The 20,902-nt window shown below is 35.9% G+C and overlaps 2 protein-coding genes across 13 annotated transcripts; both read left to right on the top strand.

The window, feature by feature from the left end:
• The first annotated feature begins 3,889 nt into the window (after positions 1 to 3,889).
• On the top strand, positions 3,890 to 14,700 carry LOC110784974 (phytyl ester synthase 2, chloroplastic). 9 transcript variants are annotated; one of them, XM_056837699.1, is made up of 19 exons: positions 3,890 to 4,125; positions 4,242 to 4,286; positions 4,956 to 5,015; positions 6,878 to 7,012; positions 7,563 to 7,736; positions 8,491 to 9,021; positions 9,110 to 9,161; positions 10,344 to 10,399; positions 10,808 to 10,966; positions 11,068 to 11,145; positions 11,251 to 11,357; positions 11,533 to 11,654; positions 12,071 to 12,179; positions 12,385 to 12,515; positions 12,701 to 13,070; positions 13,362 to 13,475; positions 13,603 to 13,709; positions 13,987 to 14,096; positions 14,209 to 14,700. In XM_056837699.1, exons 5-19 carry the CDS (start codon positions 7,694 to 7,696, stop codon positions 14,397 to 14,399), a joined length of 2,280 nt encoding a protein of 759 aa, XP_056693677.1. In that variant the 5' UTR covers positions 3,890 to 4,125; positions 4,242 to 4,286; positions 4,956 to 5,015; positions 6,878 to 7,012; positions 7,563 to 7,693; the 3' UTR covers positions 14,400 to 14,700. The 9 variants fall into 9 exon arrangements, 8 of the variants coding, with proteins under 8 accessions (XP_056693677.1, XP_056693680.1, XP_021845114.2 ...); XM_056837702.1 differs by having other exon boundaries at positions 4,914 to 5,015; positions 12,385 to 12,457; positions 12,715 to 13,070; XM_021989422.2 differs by having other exon boundaries at positions 4,914 to 5,015; positions 13,624 to 13,709.
• Positions 14,701 to 14,849: 149 nt separating this feature from the next.
• On the top strand, positions 14,850 to 20,881 carry LOC110786080 (jacalin-related lectin 3). Of its 4 annotated transcripts, none has more exons than XR_008928479.1 (8): positions 14,850 to 15,128; positions 15,253 to 15,468; positions 15,705 to 15,977; positions 16,099 to 16,344; positions 16,442 to 16,744; positions 17,037 to 17,255; positions 17,806 to 18,538; positions 19,583 to 20,881. XR_008928479.1 is itself a non-coding variant. In XM_056837703.1 (7 exons), exons 1-7 carry the CDS (start codon positions 15,126 to 15,128, stop codon positions 19,625 to 19,627), a joined length of 1,305 nt encoding a protein of 434 aa, XP_056693681.1. In that variant the 5' UTR covers positions 14,850 to 15,125; the 3' UTR covers positions 19,628 to 20,881. The 4 variants fall into 4 exon arrangements, 1 of the variants encoding a protein (XP_056693681.1); XR_008928477.1 differs by having other exon boundaries at positions 17,806 to 18,542; XR_008928478.1 differs by having other exon boundaries at positions 17,806 to 18,671.
• Positions 20,882 to 20,902: the final 21 nt, after the last annotated feature.

The raw sequence follows: 20,902 nt of genomic DNA, 5'->3' as shown, positions 1-20,902 counted from the left end.
CCTTTTCAATTTCACGTGAAAATCAAGCAGCAAAAACCCTCAACCCTCATCCTCCCAATTTCGTGGAACCTGCTTCCTCTTCCTCCCTTTGCTCAGCCGCCAGCCAGCAGCCTCGCTGGACCACCGTCACTGCCACCAACCTCCTGCCGCCAGTCCCCTCCGCCGTCGGTACCTCTCCTTCTCTCTCTTTCGTTCTCCTAAACTCCTTGGTTTCGGTTGCACGTTAATAGTTGCTCTGTTTTTGTTCTCGCTCAGCCTCCGCACCACCGTAGCGTCGCCGCCCAGTCATTGCTGCGCCGCCGCGTCCTTCGCCCAAACCAGAAACCTCTCCTCTCCCTTCTTCCTCCTCCACGCACGCAACGACCCCTTCTCTCGTTGCTTCTTTTCTTCCTGCCCCGCAAACTCAGCCGCCGCGACAACAACCACCGCAACCACCCGCGACCACCAACACCAGTCGCGTCGCCCAACCCGCGGCCACCAGTGCTTCTGCCGTCGTACCTCCACCGGCCAGCCACTCTCTCTCCTTGTTTTGGCGGAGAATTCTTTGTGGGCGACTTTTGAATTCGTTAAAGTGGTCTATCAGTTTGTTTACACAAGGTACGTACATACCTGTGTGCTTAGATGTGTGTTGTATTGAGAATATGATGACTATATTTATGAACTTGTTTATGTTGGAATTTCATGTTCAATGTCGTTGAATTAATGCGTTGAGCATAGAACTTTATTTATAAGAATTGAATCATGTTAGCATGGAATATTGATGCAAGCATGTTGGTTTTGGGGAACTTTATATTATTTAATATTGGTTTAGATCTTTATTGATCGTTGTTCCTCTTTAGATTTTCACTACTTTATAAGGGCCGAGGACCTTGTTTGGTAGTTGAACCTTATACCTAATAAAGGTTTTTAAATATGGATAAAGGAAGGATTAAAATAGTTTGGATTGGCTCTTGGTTGAACGTTGTGATCACTTGTTTAATTCAAAGATAAAAGAAGTTGTGTTTACTTGTTGAATATAATATTTATGTTTGATGAGTCATAACCAAGTATTAAAAGTTAAGTCACGTAAAGTGAAACTGAGTAGCAATAGTTTTAGACTGTGCACGTCTAAAGTGACGGACAATCAGGAGTTGGGGTCATGGGTCGCCTATGGCTTTTTCTGGGGCCGGATTGATCACCGGTTCTATTTTATTCAAAAGTCCCTCGATATCGCAGGTCATTGGGGTTTACCGAGTCGCGCCCGTACCTCGTCTTCCTTAGTGAAGAAGAAGAAGTTTTTAGTAGACAACTCAGTCCATTGACTATTTCAATTAAAATAATACTCTTGTTATAAAAGTCTAGTCCAGTCTAGCTTAGTCTAGTCAAGTGTGGTATTCAAATTAATATGTGTCGTTTGCCCTTACTTATGTTTCATCAGCATCATGTTATGATTGTTCGTTTAATAGAATCATGTTTCATCAGCATCATGTTATGATTGTTCGTTTAATAGAATCATGTTAGGATTATTATTGATTTAGTATGTAGTACTCAGCTTTGCTGATTACGTGCTTTTGCTTGTGCATGTTGATCATGGCTATGCCTTATTGATCCTGTGATGACCCAATCTTTGGTGAGCAGTCTCTAAATATCAATAAGCATTGTCCATCTGCAGGTTTGAAGATGTTGCATCATTGGGATCGGGAATAGAGAGCTTGTATTTAGTTTTGATTTGCTAAGTTGACTTGGGTTTGTTAATTGGGACTTTAAACTTGTCGTATTATTTATATTTCCTTATTTTCGTTGGATGATTTTTGGGATTAAACCTGTAATCGATTATTTACAAACCTAAAGTTAGTTTTATGTTTTCCGCTGCAAAATTCTGAATAAGCCGTTACGTTTTCACACGGGCGATAATGCCTTGATAATTCTCTACGTTTTATATTAAAATGTTGTTTTAGAAAAGAGAGAATTGTCGGGGTGTTACAGGTCCGAAAAAAATATCGATGCGAGTATTAAGGGACGGAGGAAGTAGTTCATAGAATGCAAAACGAAAACAATTACGCTTTTGAAAAAAACCACGTGCAACGCACGTACATGTCACTAGTATAATAAAATATGGATAAACTAAGAGAAATGTGTAAAAAGGTGGGTGGGTGTAAGAAAAAATAAATAAAGTAAGAGAAAGTGAGTGGAAAATGATAAATATTGTGAGGTAAGAAGGGTAAGGTAATAAATTTTCATGTCCAAAAATAGAATAAAGTAAAGTAAAGTGTAAAGAATATTATGAAACGGACTAAAACGAAAAGCGTAAAGATTTTTTTGAAACGGAGGTATTATGGGTTAGTAGAAGGTACATCCGGTTGCATGTAGTTCTACACGCAACCGGGTTAAAACTACGTCGTTTTGATAGTTTTTGCCCAAAAAAAATAAATTAAAATCACAATTATAATTACTTTCCGCCAGAAAAAACGCAAATCTTGATTGTTTTAAAAAAAAATCGTTACAAAAAAATTCAGTTACTTTTATTAAATAAAAAGTCAAAGATTCTATCAATATCTTAACAAATTATTCCATCAAAATCTTAAAAAAATAATAATTAAGAACAACATTTAAGAACAAAATCACTTCCAAGTAGTTATCTTATGACTACAACTAAAATCACATATCTACGACCAAAAAAACATTACTACACATAAAAGTACATAATTACAACTAAAAGCACATAACCTTGAATAAAAGCATATGTTCAATCTGGAAAAGAACAACAATAGACAATTCGAGAAAACCAACCGACAACAAATAATAGTACTCACGATGGTGCAACAATCGGTAAACGAATCCTACTCAAATAATAGTATTAGAAGTACAACATTTAAGAACAAATCCTACTCAAATTAACAATTTACGACCACAATAACGTTACTACACATAAAGTACATAATTCCAACTAAAAGCACATAACTTTGAATAAAAGCATATGTTCAATCTGGAAAAGAACAACAACCAGACAATTCGAGAAAACAAACCGACAACAAATAATAGTACTCACGATGGTGCATCAATTGGTAAACGAATCGATTGACCCAACGTCTGTTCTTGAGGAACCGATTTCACTCCGTATGTAATAATTTGATTTCCCAAAATTTATTTCCTTTTCTTTAGCCTTATTCTTTGGCACTTTTTTGAATTTTAAAATTTTATCCTAGTTTAGATAACAGCCAGAATCTCCGAAAAATATTTTTGCTTTTTTTTTTTTATTTTTTTTAAATAATTTTTTTTCTCAAAAACTATCAAAACGACGTAGTTTTAACCCGGTTGCATGTAGAGCTACACGCAATCGGGTGTACCTTATAATTTGCGAGGTATTATCACCTAATGAATATGTATTGTGCATCCAATAACACATGGAGAATGATTTTAGGGAAATTGGTCAAAAATCACATTTTAAAGGACATGTTTTGCGAGAAGTCACTTTTTTTTAAAAAAATCTTCCGAGTAGAAACTCGATTTATAAAACGTTTGGCGAGATACCACTTTTAATCCGATTCTGATGGTTGACTCGATTTTGACTTGAACGGGTCCCAACCACTTGTTTCATGCAGGGCCGGGCTGTGCTGGAAATTTAAAAAATGCGGCCCATCCACGACCAACTCCACGTGCCTGACCGGGTCGTGCCTAAGCTTAATTTTACTCAAACTAACATATTTTGTCGTACCTTCTCGTGTTTTTTGAAAAGTAGTCTAAGTCGATATCCCACAACAGAAGACTTCGTACTCATATCGGGTCATATTTTTTCCATTTTTTTGCCATGCCATGCTTTGGAATGGCCCGGCCCAGTGACATCTTTTGTATTACGGACTTAACTACTTCATTAAAATGATAAAGTACAGCGTCCGTGTGAGTAAGCACCTATAGATGTTCGAAAATCAACTTTGGGTATGCCAAAATCTTCCTCAATTTATCCCTCATTAGTCATTCCCGCTAAAACCTTCCTTTTCAATTACTTGAGCATTTCGTTCAATTTTGATGTAATTTTTTGTTGATTTCAAATTGAAAAAAAATCGGGGGAATATCCCACAAAAATCACAAAAATGGGCGTCTTTGCGAACCGCATTACCTCCAGAATTCGCCAACAATGTCATCAGTGTTAGTGCATGTTCCTTCTTTTACCTTTAATTTTGGTAGTTGAAGCTTTTTTTGGAAATAAATTAGTACTAATTTGTTTATTTTTGCTGGTTAATTAATTGTTTGTGTATTCATAGCTTTATCGAGAATGCCTGGGACGAGTAAACTATATTGGCAGTAAGGTGCGTTATTCACTTATTCATCGCCTTCTTCCGCTGTTTTAATGATTATTTGTTAAATGAAGTATTAGGTAAAGCCGTGCATTGCATAACCTTAAAATCGACTAGTTCCGTTTCACTTTGTTTTCACGTTTGTCAATGTCACAACTTTAGATTTTTTTGTTCTTGTGGAACAATATGGTATTCTAGGTAAATAGTGCAAAAGTCAAATGGAACAATCCGTGGAAGGTGGTTACTTAGAGTGCTTTCTATTCACCCGATTTTCATTTATTTTTTCCATAACTTGATTATGAATTTATCAAAACTTTTATTTATTCCTGAACTTATTTGAATTTAATTGAACTTATTTTTCTTGAAATAAGTGTAAATGAAGTGAATAGAGCACAACCTAATATGTTGGTTTTGAGAGAAAATCTATTGGTCTCTTATCATTAAACTAGCTCAATTCATGCCGGTAATAGGAAAAATGGGAAGAAATTTAGAGACTGAAAATATAATGTTGCTGATAAAATGCCTTTTCGTAGGAATTTGGTAAACAAATGGATGAATAAGGTAAAAATTACAACGGAGTACTAGATAGCTAGATTATTTTTTTTACATTTGTGTATGGGTTTTGTGTTGAAAATACAGCAATGTAACACAGAGCTTGTGGTTGACATGGTGAGGGAACAGTTCAGAGAACACATGCATGCATGAGACAGATCCAGAGAAGATTTAGAAATTAAAGGATGCGTAAGTTTTTAGTTCCATTATCCTAATCATTTACACCAAAACAGTTAAACATTCCGTATCTTGGTTTAGTACGACATTTTAAGCGAATGGAGGAGTATTGTAAGTGTATACTTAATCCACTTTATTAATACAACCATGTTCCGGACTTCTGTTTCGTACTGTTTGTATGCAGTCCCAAAGGGGACTTTTAAATAACATATTGTATGAGTCGGAAAGGCTATCTGATCGTAAGTTCAGGAAAAGCTAAGCTTTTGAATTCATTGAATTGAACATTATGGTCATTTGTGCTGGTATAAATGGTGTTTCCATTCAGTATGTTATAACTTGTAATACAGATTTTGGTTGTGTTTACGGGCAGCTAGAAGTTTTGAAAAGGGATTGAGCAATTTCAATTGTGATGAAACTTATTAGAAGAGCGTAGTTGGTTGAACGAGCTTTTAAGATTATGCTAGGATGTGGAATCCAACTGCCTTCTATAAATGTTGGAATGAATGTATTTTGGATGAAATCATCGGCGTCACCATAGTTGTACTGTTCCAAATTTGGTTGAGTATTTTCGAAGTGATGTTATTATGCATACCCAATTTAGGGTTCTGTCAGTTTCAACTCATCGCACTTGATTTGGGTTCACAGTAAACTTAGGGTAGTAAATGAGTTGACACTGATTTTCTTTGTTATAGTGGAACGATATGGAAAATGAAATACTTTTGTGGAATGGAACTAGTTTAGGAATTTATGACAAAATTGCGTGTCTAGTAGTGTTGGTATTGTTTGGCTTATGCTTAATGTTTCTTCTTTTAGCCTCTTGTGGTTTTCCCTTGGCCCTGTACATAATTTTCATTCATGATGGTATTCTGTGAAAGTAGACCAAGATTATCATTCAGTAATTAGGAGTTTTAGGTGCTCCATTGGGAATCAGCAAGCGTTGTAGTTGAGGGCGAATCGTAGGACCTAGGATAGACCATTGGGTTGTGATAATGCTTTTAGGAAGTATGTTTTAAAATTTTATACTGTATTAGATTCAATGATTCCGTTTGGCTAGCATTTGTTCAATTGTAAAAACGTTAAGAGGTTTAGGGTAAAAGTTGTAGTTACTAGTTAGAACTTCTGCACGAAATAGAAAGGAAGATATGTACTGCTTGGATAGTGGTGGATTAATTGAGAGGCAGTTAGTATTGTGACTTTAGTTCTTTTTGCATGCTGTTACCATGGCCTGTTTTCTCAAGTTGCATTTTATAAATCAATTTATTAGCATTTCTAAATCACAGACGACTGTGATTCGTTTCAATTGTCTTCAGTAGTTGAACAAAAACTAAGATCTTGGTATCATCATGGTAGAAGTGGGGAATACTGGAACTGTTGATCAGGTAAATGTTTGACAATTTCAAGATATAGAATTGCTAGTGTGTTGCTGTTGTTACTGCTTAGTACATATATGTCATTAGTCATGCAAAATGATCATGATAGTGACCATCTTTTACAACTATCAACTGTTCTTTTAAAGTACTAAATAAACAAGATAGTTGACCTATAAGCTATCCTGATGCCAATTTCGGCCAAGCTTCACGATGGAATAGAAGAGATTATAAATTACTTTTTTCTTCGAACCAATCATCATATATCTGAAGTGTCTCGTTTAATATTTTAACTGATGCTGCTGATGTGCTACCTTTTTCCTGTTAATCTGGAGTGGTTAGGACAGAATAGAGGATTTTACAGTTAGATATTTTTTCATAATCTGTGCATGTACGGGCAAGACCATTATCATAATGCATTTGGCTTTCTTCATAGTTGGTTTATCTGACAGGAAAACCTTCCTATTGGGGTCCTGACTTGTTTGTTGCTTCTGCTTAAAAATGCAGTCAGAGGTGCATTTCTAGGGAAGATTGTCCCATCCCAACCTGGTTAAGTTGTTGGGATATTGTTGGGAAGATAAGGAATTGCTTCTTGATATGAATACTTGTCAAAAGAAAGCTTGGAAAACAATCTGTTCAGAAGTAAGTTTTGAAGTGATTGATTGTCGAGAATATTGTACTTCAAAAAAAAAAAAAAAAGATCTCTTTTAATTTATAAGGAATATCTCCACGAAACCACTCAGCTGTAACAGGCGGATGAGCGCAGCTTTGGGAGTAGCTCGAGGCCTAGCTTTTCTGCATAGTTCAGACAAGCAAATGATATATAGAGATTTTAAGGCCTCAAATATACTTATTGATGTCGTATTATGAACTATATACATTTTCTTGATTTTAGCTTTGATGCTGTGGTAATATGTTTAGATGTTTCATAGAATCATAGTAATGCAGTTATAGTAAATGGCAACGAGAATGGAAGAAAGCAACTTATAGCCATGACCCATTGCTTAGGCCGTCTTTTATTAGAAAACATCTTAACTTGAATCTCTTCTACTGATAAGAAAATTTGGAATATTTTGTTTTTAACTTTATGCCACGGATCTCTGCACACAAATGATGTGAATATATTTGACAACAAACATTTCTGTTAAATTGTTCAGCTGTTATTAACTAATCATAATGTCATCTCTGTCAGGAAATTGCTTGTGATGTTCTTTCATCTGTTCACATTTTACTCTGAACACGGATTATGATGCAAAGATATCAGATTCCGGCTTAGCTAAACTGGGACCATCTGGTGGACACTCGAATGTGACAACCAGAGTCATGGGCACATTTGGGTATGCCGATCCAGAGTATGTTGCAACAGGTAATGTTTTTAAAAATGACAAATGTTAGAAGCAATAGATCAATGAAGGTAAAGACTAAAGAGGATGGTTGTGCGCATTTTTGACCTACCTAAAACTTTACCATGGGTGAGATTTATGCTGGAGGGGCTGCTTTAGTTTGGTAAAGACTAAAGAGCAACTTATAGCTATGTCGTCATTCATCTTAAATGATCTTTAGAATTTTTTCTGATTAAATTTGGCTAGTCTAATTCAGCTTAATTTTCTATAAACTGTGATTTTCAATAGGATGACATTATTTCATACTGTAACCTCTATGGTCGTACCTGTCGTAATTCATGGAAACAGATTGATTAGCAAGAGAATAAAATAAGTTAAGTTTTGTGGTACTATATGTACATAAACGGGGAAAATCAGTTGTGTACTGTTCTTCTGTTTGCATAAAAATAGCATGACAAAAGGGAACTTAACTGTTCATCACAACATGCATGATTGGTACAATTTAGGTTCCAAAAGCATTGAACTTCAGGTTGTGTAACCAACTTTAGGACGTGCCGTTTTGAAAGAGCATGAAAGGTTTGTTGGGCACCAAATTAAATACATGTAGATGGTTGGTTAAGAGTACATACAAGTATAAGAAGTATTTATTTAGCCAATCTCCCTAACAACAGAACGTTGTATTGTATCGAGTACTAATATCAGTAGCTGTAATTTGTGTAGTTGGAAGTGATAAAGATCGGTTCTATTAACACGATCACTACAACTTCTGTATCATAGGAGGATCCACGACAATGCAGACATGTGCATACTCTAACATATTCTACGGAGCGAGGGCACCTGTAGAATTAGATGGTTTACCCCGTTGGATTTATTCTACAGCGACCGTGACTGGGTCATGTGCATTAAAAGAGAGGCAGTGCCGGCTTGCTTATGGTATTGGAGACAGTGTGATAAGCAGTTTCAGTACTAGACATAGGCATAGAAGCAGACACAGTGTGGTTAGACTGAACTTGGAAGGAGGGGAACTGCCACTGGAAGATGAGCAGGGCTACCAGGCAGAAGTTGAACATCGTCAAGTGAGGATTAGTGAAAGTCTCAAGTTATACATGCACCAATTTGGCTTTCTTACATGCAACCACAACCATACTTCTGATAATGATATTAAGGATACAGGTATGGGTACGGCTCTGGGTGGGGGACCAAGATGGTTTTCCCCGTTGGATTGCCGTCCAAGTGCTCCCCCCTGTGAAACTAAAAACTTCTACTCAAAGCCCAAAGAGCCACTCCCCCTGCTCCTTTATCTCCCTGGTTGCTTCTCTTTCTCATTAACTTCTAATTTTTCTGATTATAAAACATATTTGTCTGTCTGTTCTTAATCTGGGGTGTAATTGTGCAGGGATAGATGGAACTGGGATTGGACTTTTAAGGCAGCACCATAAAATTTGCCAGTAAGACTACTCACCTCGATATATTCTGTCCGAAACTAGTTGAACTTGAACACATAACACTGGACATAGTTAGATTGTTCTCTTATTACCTGATTGGCTGATTCAACCCCCGGTAGTGGCATTTTTTTTTACGAAATACAAGTCATCTATTATTACATTATACTAAAACTAACACCAGGAATGACACATGTCACTTCCTGGTGCAAAATTTTCCCGCCAAAAAACTCTTTCCTAAAAAAACATACTCCATATCTACTTCTTTTTTTCTCCTTTTACATAAACTAGGAGTATTTATGTATGGGAAAAAAAATATATTGGATTGTAGTATATAACAGTATTAGACGATTTTGGTAATATTTTAGTCAAATCGTCATATCAATAATATAAAATATATTTATTCAATATTTTGGTCAAATTAACATATTAAAAGCATATCGAATATTTTGGTCAAAGTATCATATTAAACATATAAAATATATAATACGTAGTAGGGAAAAGTTGCATATTAAATGAATAAATGAGTATGTTCAAGCTTAATTTATTGATTACGGATTAGTTTTAACTTTTAAGGGATAAACTTTTTGTTAAATATTTTATAAAAAAAAGATTGTCAAATAATAATTTTCGAGTATCCGTGCGTGCATGGGACCTAATCTAGTTAAGAATAATTTTATGACAGGCCACTATTTCTTCTGAACTTCCCAAACTAGTATGGAGTATATGTGAATATGACTTATTTGCGAGCAAAAAGAACCATATATACTGTTTAATACTTTATGTGTGCTTAAGTTACTGTCATTTTTCCCTTTCAAACTAAAATATCACATTAAGAATCAGTTTTACACTAAAGGAGATTTTAATTTACACTTCCACGGACACACGGATTGAAGAGTGTACATACAGACTGGTGGAGCTGGTGATGGTATTGGTGGTAGTGTTGTATCACATTTCTTTAGATTAACTTGGACCAAAATATGGAATTACTTACATAAAAAAGGGCCATGATTTCCACATGCAACTTAATTCATAAGAAGTATATATCTGTCGCATCAAATATATAGATGCCTATCCTTTAAACTCCCAAGTACTAGCAGGTAGGATACAACATCAATAATCAGAGAAGGTTAATCACAGTATTTCTTGGTTTATTTTGATTGATTGAGCCCTTGTGTCAATATGTAGGATATTTGAAGTTTGGTGCTTGCATATTCCCCTCGTGGATCGAACTCCATTTTCAGGTGCTTTGTCATTCTAATCATGATTTTGTTGTCTACAATTTACGTATATATTCTTTCCTTATGTTATCCTTGCTATATACTAAGTAGATTTTTTTATGCTCTTGAAATTATAATGCTGCGTGCCTGCATCAGTTTGTTGTGAAGACCCTTTTTGTGCCTGTTTGTTCTTCTCTATGCATTACTAGATAAATTCAGAAGCAATTTTTTTTCATTAAATAAAATTTTAGGAATTATTGCTAATTGATGTAGCATGGAGATATGGAAGATTTTTTTTGGAATATAGTTTGCCTGATAATCGTTTCATTTTTCTGCCAGCTATCTTGTTAGAAGTAGTAACTTTTTAATTAACTGGTAGTTCTACAGTTTGTATTTAATGTCTAAAATCCCACTTTTCCACCTCAACTGTAGAACTAGTGAAGTTGGTTGAAGGCACTGTGAGGTCAGAGTATAAGCTGTCACCAAACAGGCCGATATATCTTATTGGAGAGAGTGTTGGAGGTTGCCTCGCATTAGCTGTGGCAGCTAATAATCCTCACATTGATCTTATGCTAATTGTGGCCAATCCAGGTTGGTGACCTCTTCAAACACACATTTGTATAGCGCATATATACGTCAAAGTGTTACTCACAGATGCCTTTTTTTGGGGGATTGGGGAGGATGTTTGGCAGCTACATCTTTTGGTAGATCAAAACTCCAATTATTGAAACCTTTGTTGGCATCAATGCCGAGCCAATTTTTTCATGGAGGTACCATCCTTTATTCACAAAATCTCTTGGTCATAACATAACTTACTAATGTTGCTAATACTTTACAGACTGAAGATTATTGGTAATTCTGCTACTGATCTGTAGGTGATGTTATGAGCATGCTTAAGGATGCTGTGCTCAAAATATTTCCACAGCCACAAGTTCTTGAAGACATATTTGAAGCTTTTCACACTATAATATCCTACTATTCTGTAAGATTTTTAACTCTTGGAGTGCATATTAGCCATTAGGTGTATTTTGAAAACTTCAGAACAGCTTACGAATTGATAACTTCATAGACAAAAGCCTTCCATTACTATTATATGCTGCATAAGAAATGTGTGTTCTTATTTAACTTTACTGAGAAAACAGAAAAGTATTCTGCAGGTCGTTACAAACATTTTATCAGTAAGTACGTTACTGTGGAAGATAGAAATGTTTATGACTGCTTCCGCCTATGCCAATTCGAGACTCCATGCTGTCAAAGCTCCAACCTTGATTCTTTCCAGGTTCTCTCTCTTTATTTACTTCTGTTTATTTCTAAATTATTGAGAAATCCTAACTAAATTGCGTGCTCCCCAGCTGGCCCGGGTAGAGATTTTAAACTGCTAGTGAAGAAAGTTACATCATGGATCTTACTATTTTTACTTACAACTCTTCCGTGATTTTCTGTCTCAATTTATTTATAAAATTCTTCAATAAGGTGTTTGTAATATGAATAGTATAGAATACATCACATTCCATAAACAGGATCTATACATCTTCCATCTGGATACAGTCAGACAATTTACTTGTTGGTGTGTAAGGCAATCTCACAAAATCTTAATTCTTATTTTTTCGAGGGGTGATTTCTACTTGCTCATTTAGTTCTATTCCTTTTCAGATTTTATTTACTTTTATAACATGGAATATGCTGTCATTTCAGTGGTAAAGATAGATTACTGCCAAGTCTAGAGGAAGGTGAAAGACTCATTCGTGTGTTGTCAAATTGTGATATTCGAAAGTTTAAGGACAACGGTCATTTCTTATTCCTGGTAAGATGAAATCCCTTTTTTCTTTTTTCACACAGTCAGGCTTTCTTTTTTGTGTGTGCATCCGTTGCAGATCTCTTTTCTCTTCCTGTTTCCTAGTGTGCACTTTCGACATTGTGTATGTTTAAAATTCTCGGTGTACTTGTTCCAATGCTAGGTTGGCGGTGGATGATTAAGTAACCTGATACTGCCAAATTGTTTTTAACAGGAAGATGGTGTTGACTTGGTATATACAATTAAAGGGACCTGTTTCTACCGTCGTGGGAAAATCCTTGATTGTGGTAAAGATTATGTGCCACCAACCCCTTCCGAATTTAGAAGAGGGGTACGCCAGTATTGGTAACTAGTATAGCACGACTATTAATCAGTAGTAGTTAATTTGGATGAATGAGAAGTATTATGAATATGCCTTCATTTTATGACTAGAATAGTTTGTGCTTAAATTTTAGAGATAATACGAAGTGTCATTCTTGAAAAATATTCGAGTAACATGCAATCTTTTCGATTGGTATAAATGATGATAGGTTGTTTGGTCCAGCTACTGCACCTGTGATGTTATCAACCCTGGAAAATGGAGAGATTGTGAATGGGCTTGCAGGATTTCCTTGTGACGGACCAACAATACTGGTTGGTTGTCATTTGCTAGCTGGAGTGGAGTTGATTCCCCTGGTGTCCTCTATTTTTGAGCAGAAAAACATCGTTGTACGTGGAATGGCACACCCCATAATATTCACAAAGCCAAGAGATGCAAGATATTTCGATTTTTCAGTATATGACCCTTTCAAAGTTATGGGAGCTGTTCCTGTCTCTGGTCTTAATTTGTTCAAGTTGCTTGCTTCCAAATCACATGTTCTATTGTATCCTGGAGGTATGAGAGAGGCATTTCATCGCAAGGTATATATGAAAAAAACATACTACGTACTTATTTTGTTTAAGTCTGTATAATGTTTGAGTGTAGTACACTAGTATTCCTTCCATTCCGTACAAAAAACTAAATAGTATACTTTATTTGGATGCCCCATAAATAATCTACTTATAAACTGATGGACTGAATTTTATTCATAATGGTTCGTCTCCTGATTGGAGAAGTTGGCACTAGGAACATGACTAAACAACAATCTTGTCTGATAAAAATGGGTTGATTCATGATGATTTTAATGCAATTCATGTTTCCTAAAACTCCAGGGTGAATTTTACAAGTTATTCTGGCCGGAAGAGCCTGAATTTGTTCGGATGGCAGCACGATTTGGAGCCAAAATTGTTCCTTTTGGGGTCGTGGGTGCAGATGATATGTTTGAAGTGAGTCTAAAGGGCTTTAATTTACTTTAGCTATTAGGTGCATTTTTGCTATTTGTTCATGATCCTGGTCCTGGTAAGAGATACTCATATAATAAGTCCCTTTTTCTGTGTGATAAATATTGATCAGAATGGAGTTCAAATATTGCAGCTATTTGCAGATTATCATGATTTAACAAAGATTCCTTTCATCAAAGATGCAATTGAAGCAGAAACAAATATAGGTGTGAAATTGAGGTACTAATGATAAGTTATTCGTATACTCCCTCGTGCATATTCGCAAATTATAGTCACATTTTCCCAGCCTCACTCCATTCCTACCCTGAAATGAAGTAAAGTAGCCATGTTTATAGTCATATATGTCCTCGTTTAGAAAATGAGACATTATATTTTGTCCGGACATCAAAAATTAGTATACATGAGATTATTTCAGGGCAAAGGGATTAATAAGCTTCAAAAACTAAAATGTACTCATAACACACTGTTGTGATCATGACTTGAGAACACTGAACAGGACTGAGAGAAGTGGTGAAGTTGCAAACCAACCAGCACACCTTCCTATAATACTCCCGAAAGTTCCAGGACGTTTATACTACTTGTTCGGGAAGCCAATAGAAACAGAAGGTATGTGTTGATCATCAGCTAACTAGTTAGTATACTACTAAACTCGAGTTGTCTCCCTTTCTGGTCATGCATGTTCTAGTCTTGATAATATTATACATTTGTTGCGCTGAAGGGAGAAGGCACGAGCTAATGGACAAGCAGAATGCTCAAGAAATGTATGAACATGTCAAGTCTGAGGTTGAAAGATCGATTGCTTATTTGAAGGAGAGACGAGACCACGATCCATATAGATATTTAATTCCCCGATTGCTATATCAATCTATTCATGGCTTCACCGCACAAGTACCAACATTTGAACTTTAATTAGCTTTCTTTTTTCGAATGAGAAGCGAGTGACGGACAAAGTGGGTGACAGATTGGATGGAGATGCTCCATGCTTCATATTCTTGAGCGATATATTTCTTGTTGCCTCTCTTTGGTTCTTTGCATATTTACTTGTGTGAAACCAATGGTCGCTTGAAATGTGGTTGATTTGGTCAAATTAATGAGTTAAATACTCGAAAGACATTTGAAGGCATTTTATCTTTTTGGTATTTCTTGAACATTCTTCAGTATATTACTAAGATAAATGATTAAAAAAGAAAAAGTGAATGCTTTAGCTTAGCATCTAGCTATCCATTAATTTTTTTTTCCAGATGCCTACTTGAATTTGATAGGGTATTGTATTTGTTTATGGTTGATGCTGATAAGTAAACAAAGAAGATGCTGATATGCATAATTAAATAAGGTTGATCTTATTTAACATCTAGTTTTCAAAAGTATTGCATATATCCTTGTCTATTATTTGGTGAAGTACTGCAAACTTAACTGAATAAGAATCAGCTTTCTGTGAAATGGCTCTTCATACCTGAATTGGGAATCACATCCCTATTTCATGCCTTATGAAATCACTAAATGCAGAGATGCAGACAAGATTTGATTCCCAAATTTGGATACAAATGCAAGCAAACTACTGTACCTACAGTTTTATAGATAAGAACCACTTACTCCTGCAGAAACAGAAACTACTGAACTAAAAGTGAAAGTGAAATGGTAACTGAAGCTCTTATTTTCACTGATCTAATTTCCTGTCTTTGTTTTTTTCTGCCAGTTAATTTATTACCACTGATCTTCAGTTCACTATCCCGTGTTTGGTTACATACATTGGTTTTGACAGAACATCAGTGGGAGCGAGGTAAGCCACATAGCATTTGGACCATGGGGAGGCCAAAGGGGGAATCGATGGGATGATGGAATCTTTTCCGGTGTAAGGCAAGTAGTGATCTCTACAAGTTTGGTTGGAATCCATTCCATCCAGTTTGAGTATGATAAGAATGGTCACGCGATTTGGTCAGACAAGCATGGCGGCAACTCTGGTACTAGGACTGATCAGGTAAATAATCAGACACTTCTATCGTTACCTCCTAAATAGAGCCTTGTGATATTAGTATATTACCCCATGACATAGTTCCAAATTTCCAATCAGTGTAAAAACTTATTTATTAGGTGTGCTCCAAATCCATGGCTTCAAATTTAATCATTTCAAGAAGAAATGAAGTACATTTTATGACAATGATATCAAAGTTGATGTTACAACATGGTTAAGTCTACTATAATTGTGCTGTGCAGATCAAGTTTGACTACCCTACTCAATTCCTTGTCTCAATTAGCGGATATTGTGGCTCTATTACAGAAGGTGGTCCAGTAATTGTCCGATCACTTTCCTTGGAAACCAACAGGAAAAGATATGGACCTTTTGGTATTGAGCAGGGAGCTCCTTTCTCGCTATCTATAAGTGGTGAGATTTTAGTGGGTTTTCATGGATGGAGCAGCAAATACCTTGATTCTATTGGGGTTTATGTTAAGTCTCACCAGCAAACAAGACTTTTGGAGACGCAAAGGGTATAAACAGCATTTTCCTTTTGTCATCTCTTTTTAAAAATGTTGTTAATTTTTAATTGTTCAAAAGTCTAAGCTCTGAAATTTTCACATATAATTTTCACTTTGGTGATTGCTTCAATAGATGATCCCTACTACCCTGTCTACCCATACAAGTAGAGTTCCTGAGATTAGCAAGAAAGTTCTGTCACTTGGACCGTGGGGAGGGGATGGTGGAAAGATATTCAATGATGGAATTTATACAGGGGTACGAGAAGTGCATATAACGCGATCAGGAGGGTTAGTATCAATTCGAGTTTGTTATGATCAAAACGGGAAAGTGCTTTGGGGGAGAAAGCATGGTGGATCTGGAGGACTCAAGCTTGATAAGGTTTGTATAATTGTACATATTACCTTTTTATTTTACAGATTCTGTTATCTGGTCTATTTCAAACAGAATGTTGTTGATTTTTGTGGGTGATTTGCAGATTGTTTTCGACTATCCCTACGAAAGGCTGACTCATATAACAGGCTCCTACGGATCCACGATCATGCGAGGGCCTACAATCATCAAATCAATTACTTTCCACACCAACAAAAGGAGTTATGGACCATTTGGAAATCCACAAGGATTTTCATTTTCCACAGGCTCATCTGGTGCAATTGTTGGTTTTCATGGCAGAAATGGATATTTTATGGATAGCATTGGAGTCTATGGTCTAGAAAGCGAACCAATCTTCACTCAGTCTTATCCTGATCCTTATGACATGCCTAGCCTAAAGTCTTCTGAGGTACATTTCATGCTATATATTGGTGTGGAGTCTTGTTAGATTCGTCTCAGTAAATATCAACTTTTTATAAAAAAGGTTATCCATAATTGAAGATATTAATGTTTGAAATCGTGCATTGGCAAACGTGACTAAATAATTGTGTCATGTTAATAAGAACAGAGGAAGTATATAATATTCGTACGTACTTAGAAAAACAAGTCACATCATACAGTTGTATCATGCGCATAACAGACTGTCGTTGTTGTAATAGAAAATCATCTCTTGAATGCTTTTCATTCTGTACAATTTGCAGGTTGTATGGGGAGTGCCTAGACAACCAGCTCTCCACGAATCAGGGCCATGGGGAGGTGAAGGAGGTAAGCCTTGGGATGATGGAGTGTGTACAGGGGTGAAGAAAATTATTCTAACAAAAGGAGATGCTATTTGCTCAATACAATTTCAGTATGATCAACATGGCCACTCTGCTTGGTCTGCTCCACATGGAATAGCCAACGGCGCCTGCACTTACCATGTAATTGATTTCTTCTCATCTACTAATATCTCTTCCTTCGATTTATTGCACTCTGCTCTATTTCACTTCAATATCTTCTCCCTCGGTTCATTAGTTGTCACACGGTCTCAAGACTCTCAACCTCTCGCGATTAAGAATATTACATGATTTTGCAAATATACCAGTAATAATAGCTTAGTTATCATTATCGCCTCCCCATCACACCTTTAGTTTTTTTTGAGGGAAAAGTTTAGTGCATTATTAATCAATGGACAAATTGTCCACAAGTACATATGGGGAGACCTCAAAAGGATCATGATACTCCCATACTCGTTCCACTCATGATACTATTCACTAACTTAGGTAGGTGACATCACAGCTTACTTAAGTTTAGGTAATCTAGTCAGGAGTTCCAAAATGTCATCCTACTTTGTTATTCACCTTTTCTTCATAATTACTAACTAGGCACACACCTGCACAAGTTTGTCAAATTTTGTTTATTTCACCTATGAAATTGACACATACATTAAAAATAATTTCAATGAACCTGACTCTCCAAGTAATGTTGCAGATAAAATTTGATTTTCCATAGGCACATACTTTTCTTCGACAAATAATGAAGGTAAAATAGTTGGGTTCTATGGAAGGAGTGGCACTTTCTTAGATTCTATTGGAGTCCATATGCAACAATGGGTGAGCGACGAACTGTCACACCATCCATATCCTCCTACACGAGCAAGCATTAGAAATATGCTGCACAAAATCTACATGTGATGTTTGTGTAACAATGGATGGGACCTATGTATATATTGTTGTGTGGAATCTGTTTCTATAATGGGTTTCTGGATGTTATGTGTACTGAATTACTGATTCTATGATCTGTGTGTGTTCTTTTGAAGAGTCAAATCCTAACACTTATAAAGCTTCATACTTATAATACTATTCACCCAATAGTGTTGTTACATATATGCCCTTGATTTCCTTCTTAGTTTTTTTTTGTCCTTATTCTTATCAATAGTCAAAGGTCTGTTTTGACCTTCTTCACTTAATCTGTCACGCTTCATCACCCTCGCCTCTTCCTCTTTCTTCCGTTTCTTCACCCTCGCCTCTCCCTCTTTCTTCAGTTCTCTCCTCTTCTCTTCAACGGTGTTCCTCTTCCTCTATATACTACAAATTACTCTGTTTTTTCGCCCCTTTTCCTCCTCTTCTTGGCGCTACCAAAAAATTACTATGCTTTTTAGGACATCTCCCATGGCGTTCGTTTTGAAGGGCTCCATTTGCCCCCGATCTGACAACTCTCCATTGTCAGTACGTTTTAGCAATTCGCTCTCCCCTCTTTTTCCAATGTTTCAATATTTTCTGTTTCTATTTGATTAATGTCATTATTTCTAATAATATAGCATCTCTCTTCTTAACCCTAATGCCGTCAACGCGCAGGTACTTTATTCATAGCTTCAATTCTCATATTTGCTTGTTATTATTATCAGATTAATGATTGATGTTGCTTCAATCAAATATCCAATTTCAATATGTTTGGGGATGATTAGTAATTCAATTTATTTGCTTTTTTGGAATTTGATTCCCAGAAATCCATCGGACTATTTTGTGTATTAATCTCATTTTAATTTCCCACAAAAAAACTTCGCTACATCAAAAAATGGAAAAAGTTAGGTATAAGTCAGTTCAAGGTCATCTGATATTACTAAAGATGATTGTTGCAACTCTTGCCGGGTTAATAACATTTTTTTTAATTTCATAATTTGATTATTTTTATTTTTATTCTAGGTTTTTTTATTCTTGTTTCTAATTGGGGATAAACTTTGTGTAGTCGACAAATGGGATAGCGGTTCATCGGTAGGTAGATTTTTTTTCCTGATTATACTTCTCAAGGCTTAGACTTGTTCTACTGGTGAAGATTTGTTGCTTCCTTGTTGTATTACGATATCTTGTATGAGGATTGTACGGAGTAACATTCAAGACTTACTCCATAGCGCGCCCATACCCTACTTGCAGGAATAACTAATATAATGGGAACACCGTATAACCTTTGTTTCTTCCTTGTATATCAAATTGTATGGGAATACCGTACAACCTTTGTTTCTTCCTTGTATATCAAACTGTATGGGAATACCATACAACCTTTTGTTTTGGCCCCTGTACCTACCAGAAACACTAAGAAATTATTATGAGTCAACTTAAAGGAATTATGCTTTTGATGAGCAAGCTATGGATTTCGTTTCTAGAAATGTAGCCTTGTTAAAGATACGCACTTTTATGTCAACCACTGTGTCTTCTCCATCCGAATATTGTGAATTTATGATGACATTCATGTCGATGTTTGTAACCAGGTAGCTGCTTTTTCTGGAGATGCTCATAGGTCCCTGGAGATATGACGGAGTGCAGCAGTAATATCAGATTACCGTATCAGGAATCAGGTCTCTTTAGTTGATGGTTTTTCTGTTGCTACATACTATTCCAAAATCAAGATTTCTATGCTTAAATTTCTAATCATGAAAGATACAGAGCAGTATTTTGATGTCCTTTCTGAATCATATTTTATATTACTTTGTCCAATGTGATCATTAGCGTTCCTATCTTCATTTGCTGAGCAAGACCTTGAATCAAATCAAGAAACTCTAATTATGTTTCTTTGCAGATGGGTTTCAGTGTAGTGGACTCATCTGAGATTGAGTTCGAGTTTAGATCATGGCCATGTGAATCAGAAAACTAAACGTAAAAGTATCTTTCAGGATTTGCCATCATGTGTTGTTAATTAGTGAATCACAACTTGTTTTCACAAGGGAAAGAGAGGAGCTTGTTCCTATTCATGATATCTTATTACTCCCTCCGTCCCAGATTAGTTGTTACACTTTCCTTTTTCGTCCGTCCTAGATTAGTTGTTACACTTCTAAATTAGGAATGACCCCACAATTATTATATTGTCTCTCTCTTCCCACTAAATCTTTTTTTGTCCCCACACCCTCTCTCATTCAATTAAAAAAAATAACCCACTAACTCCTATCACATCTACTTTTTCAATAAAATAACAATTGATAACCACACTACTACTTATCGCATTAAACTGTGTGCCCATGAGAGTGTAACAACTATTCTGGGACGGAGGGAGTATTATTTTTAGTGAAATTGGATTGTTTAAAACTCAATGATTTCTTAAATTCATTCTTAACAAGCTTCATTGTTCTCTCAGTCTTAGAATATTAATGCTTGTATTTGGGTTCTATGTGCGGAAATGGTACAAGGCTTGTATTTTCCTTGATGGTCATGATAATGATGAATGGAAGTTGAACACATGACTGGAAGTAAAAAGGTCCAACGGAAACTATGTGGAAGTTTAGAGTTTTGATGTTAATATTTTTGCATTATGTTTCTGGTAAGTCTAGTGTTTTTTCTCAGGTTCATGATGTTATGTTTCTCGTCTCTTCATGGTAGCAAGAGAAGTGTGCTAAAACATCATTTTCATTCTTATGATATGAATATTTTTGTTTTGTTCCTTGTCAAAATTTCTATTTTTTCTAAATTTGTTGGAGATGGAAGTTGTATTGTACAAAACTAGAGCAGAAGCAAAGTTGCATTATATATATGTTAAACTCTTGGTTCCCTCGTCCCTAATAAAATGTTACTTTTCTTGCCCTGTCCCTAATAAAATG

The sequence above is a fragment of the Spinacia oleracea genome, chromosome 2 (assembly GCF_020520425.1).
Source record: "Spinacia oleracea cultivar Varoflay chromosome 2, BTI_SOV_V1, whole genome shotgun sequence".
In the NCBI taxonomy this organism is placed as follows: Eukaryota; Viridiplantae; Streptophyta; class Magnoliopsida; order Caryophyllales; family Amaranthaceae; genus Spinacia; species Spinacia oleracea.
The sequence above is the reverse complement of the archived record's forward strand: the minus strand, read 5'-3'. Positions and strand labels throughout refer to the sequence as shown.

What these genes read in the sequence shown, in the direction of transcription:
- LOC110784974 (XM_056837700.1), top strand. Translation starts at nt 7,694, where the DNA reads ATGGGCACATTTGGGTATGCCGATCCAGAGTATGTTGCAACAG. An exon ending in CCTGCTCCTTTATCTCCCTG is followed by an intron (nt 9,022 to 9,109) that starts GTTGCTTCTCTT and finishes GTAATTGTGCAG; the next exon opens with GGATAGATGGAACTGGGATT. An exon ending in CTATAATATCCTACTATTCT is followed by an intron (nt 11,358 to 11,532) that starts GTAAGATTTTTA and finishes AGTATTCTGCAG; the next exon opens with GTCGTTACAAACATTTTATC.
- LOC110786080 (XM_056837703.1), top strand. An exon ending in CTGGTACTAGGACTGATCAG is followed by an intron (nt 15,469 to 15,704) that starts GTAAATAATCAG and finishes TGTGCTGTGCAG; the next exon opens with ATCAAGTTTGACTACCCTAC. An exon ending in GACTTTTGGAGACGCAAAGG is followed by an intron (nt 15,978 to 16,098) that starts GTATAAACAGCA and finishes TTGCTTCAATAG; the next exon opens with ATGATCCCTACTACCCTGTC.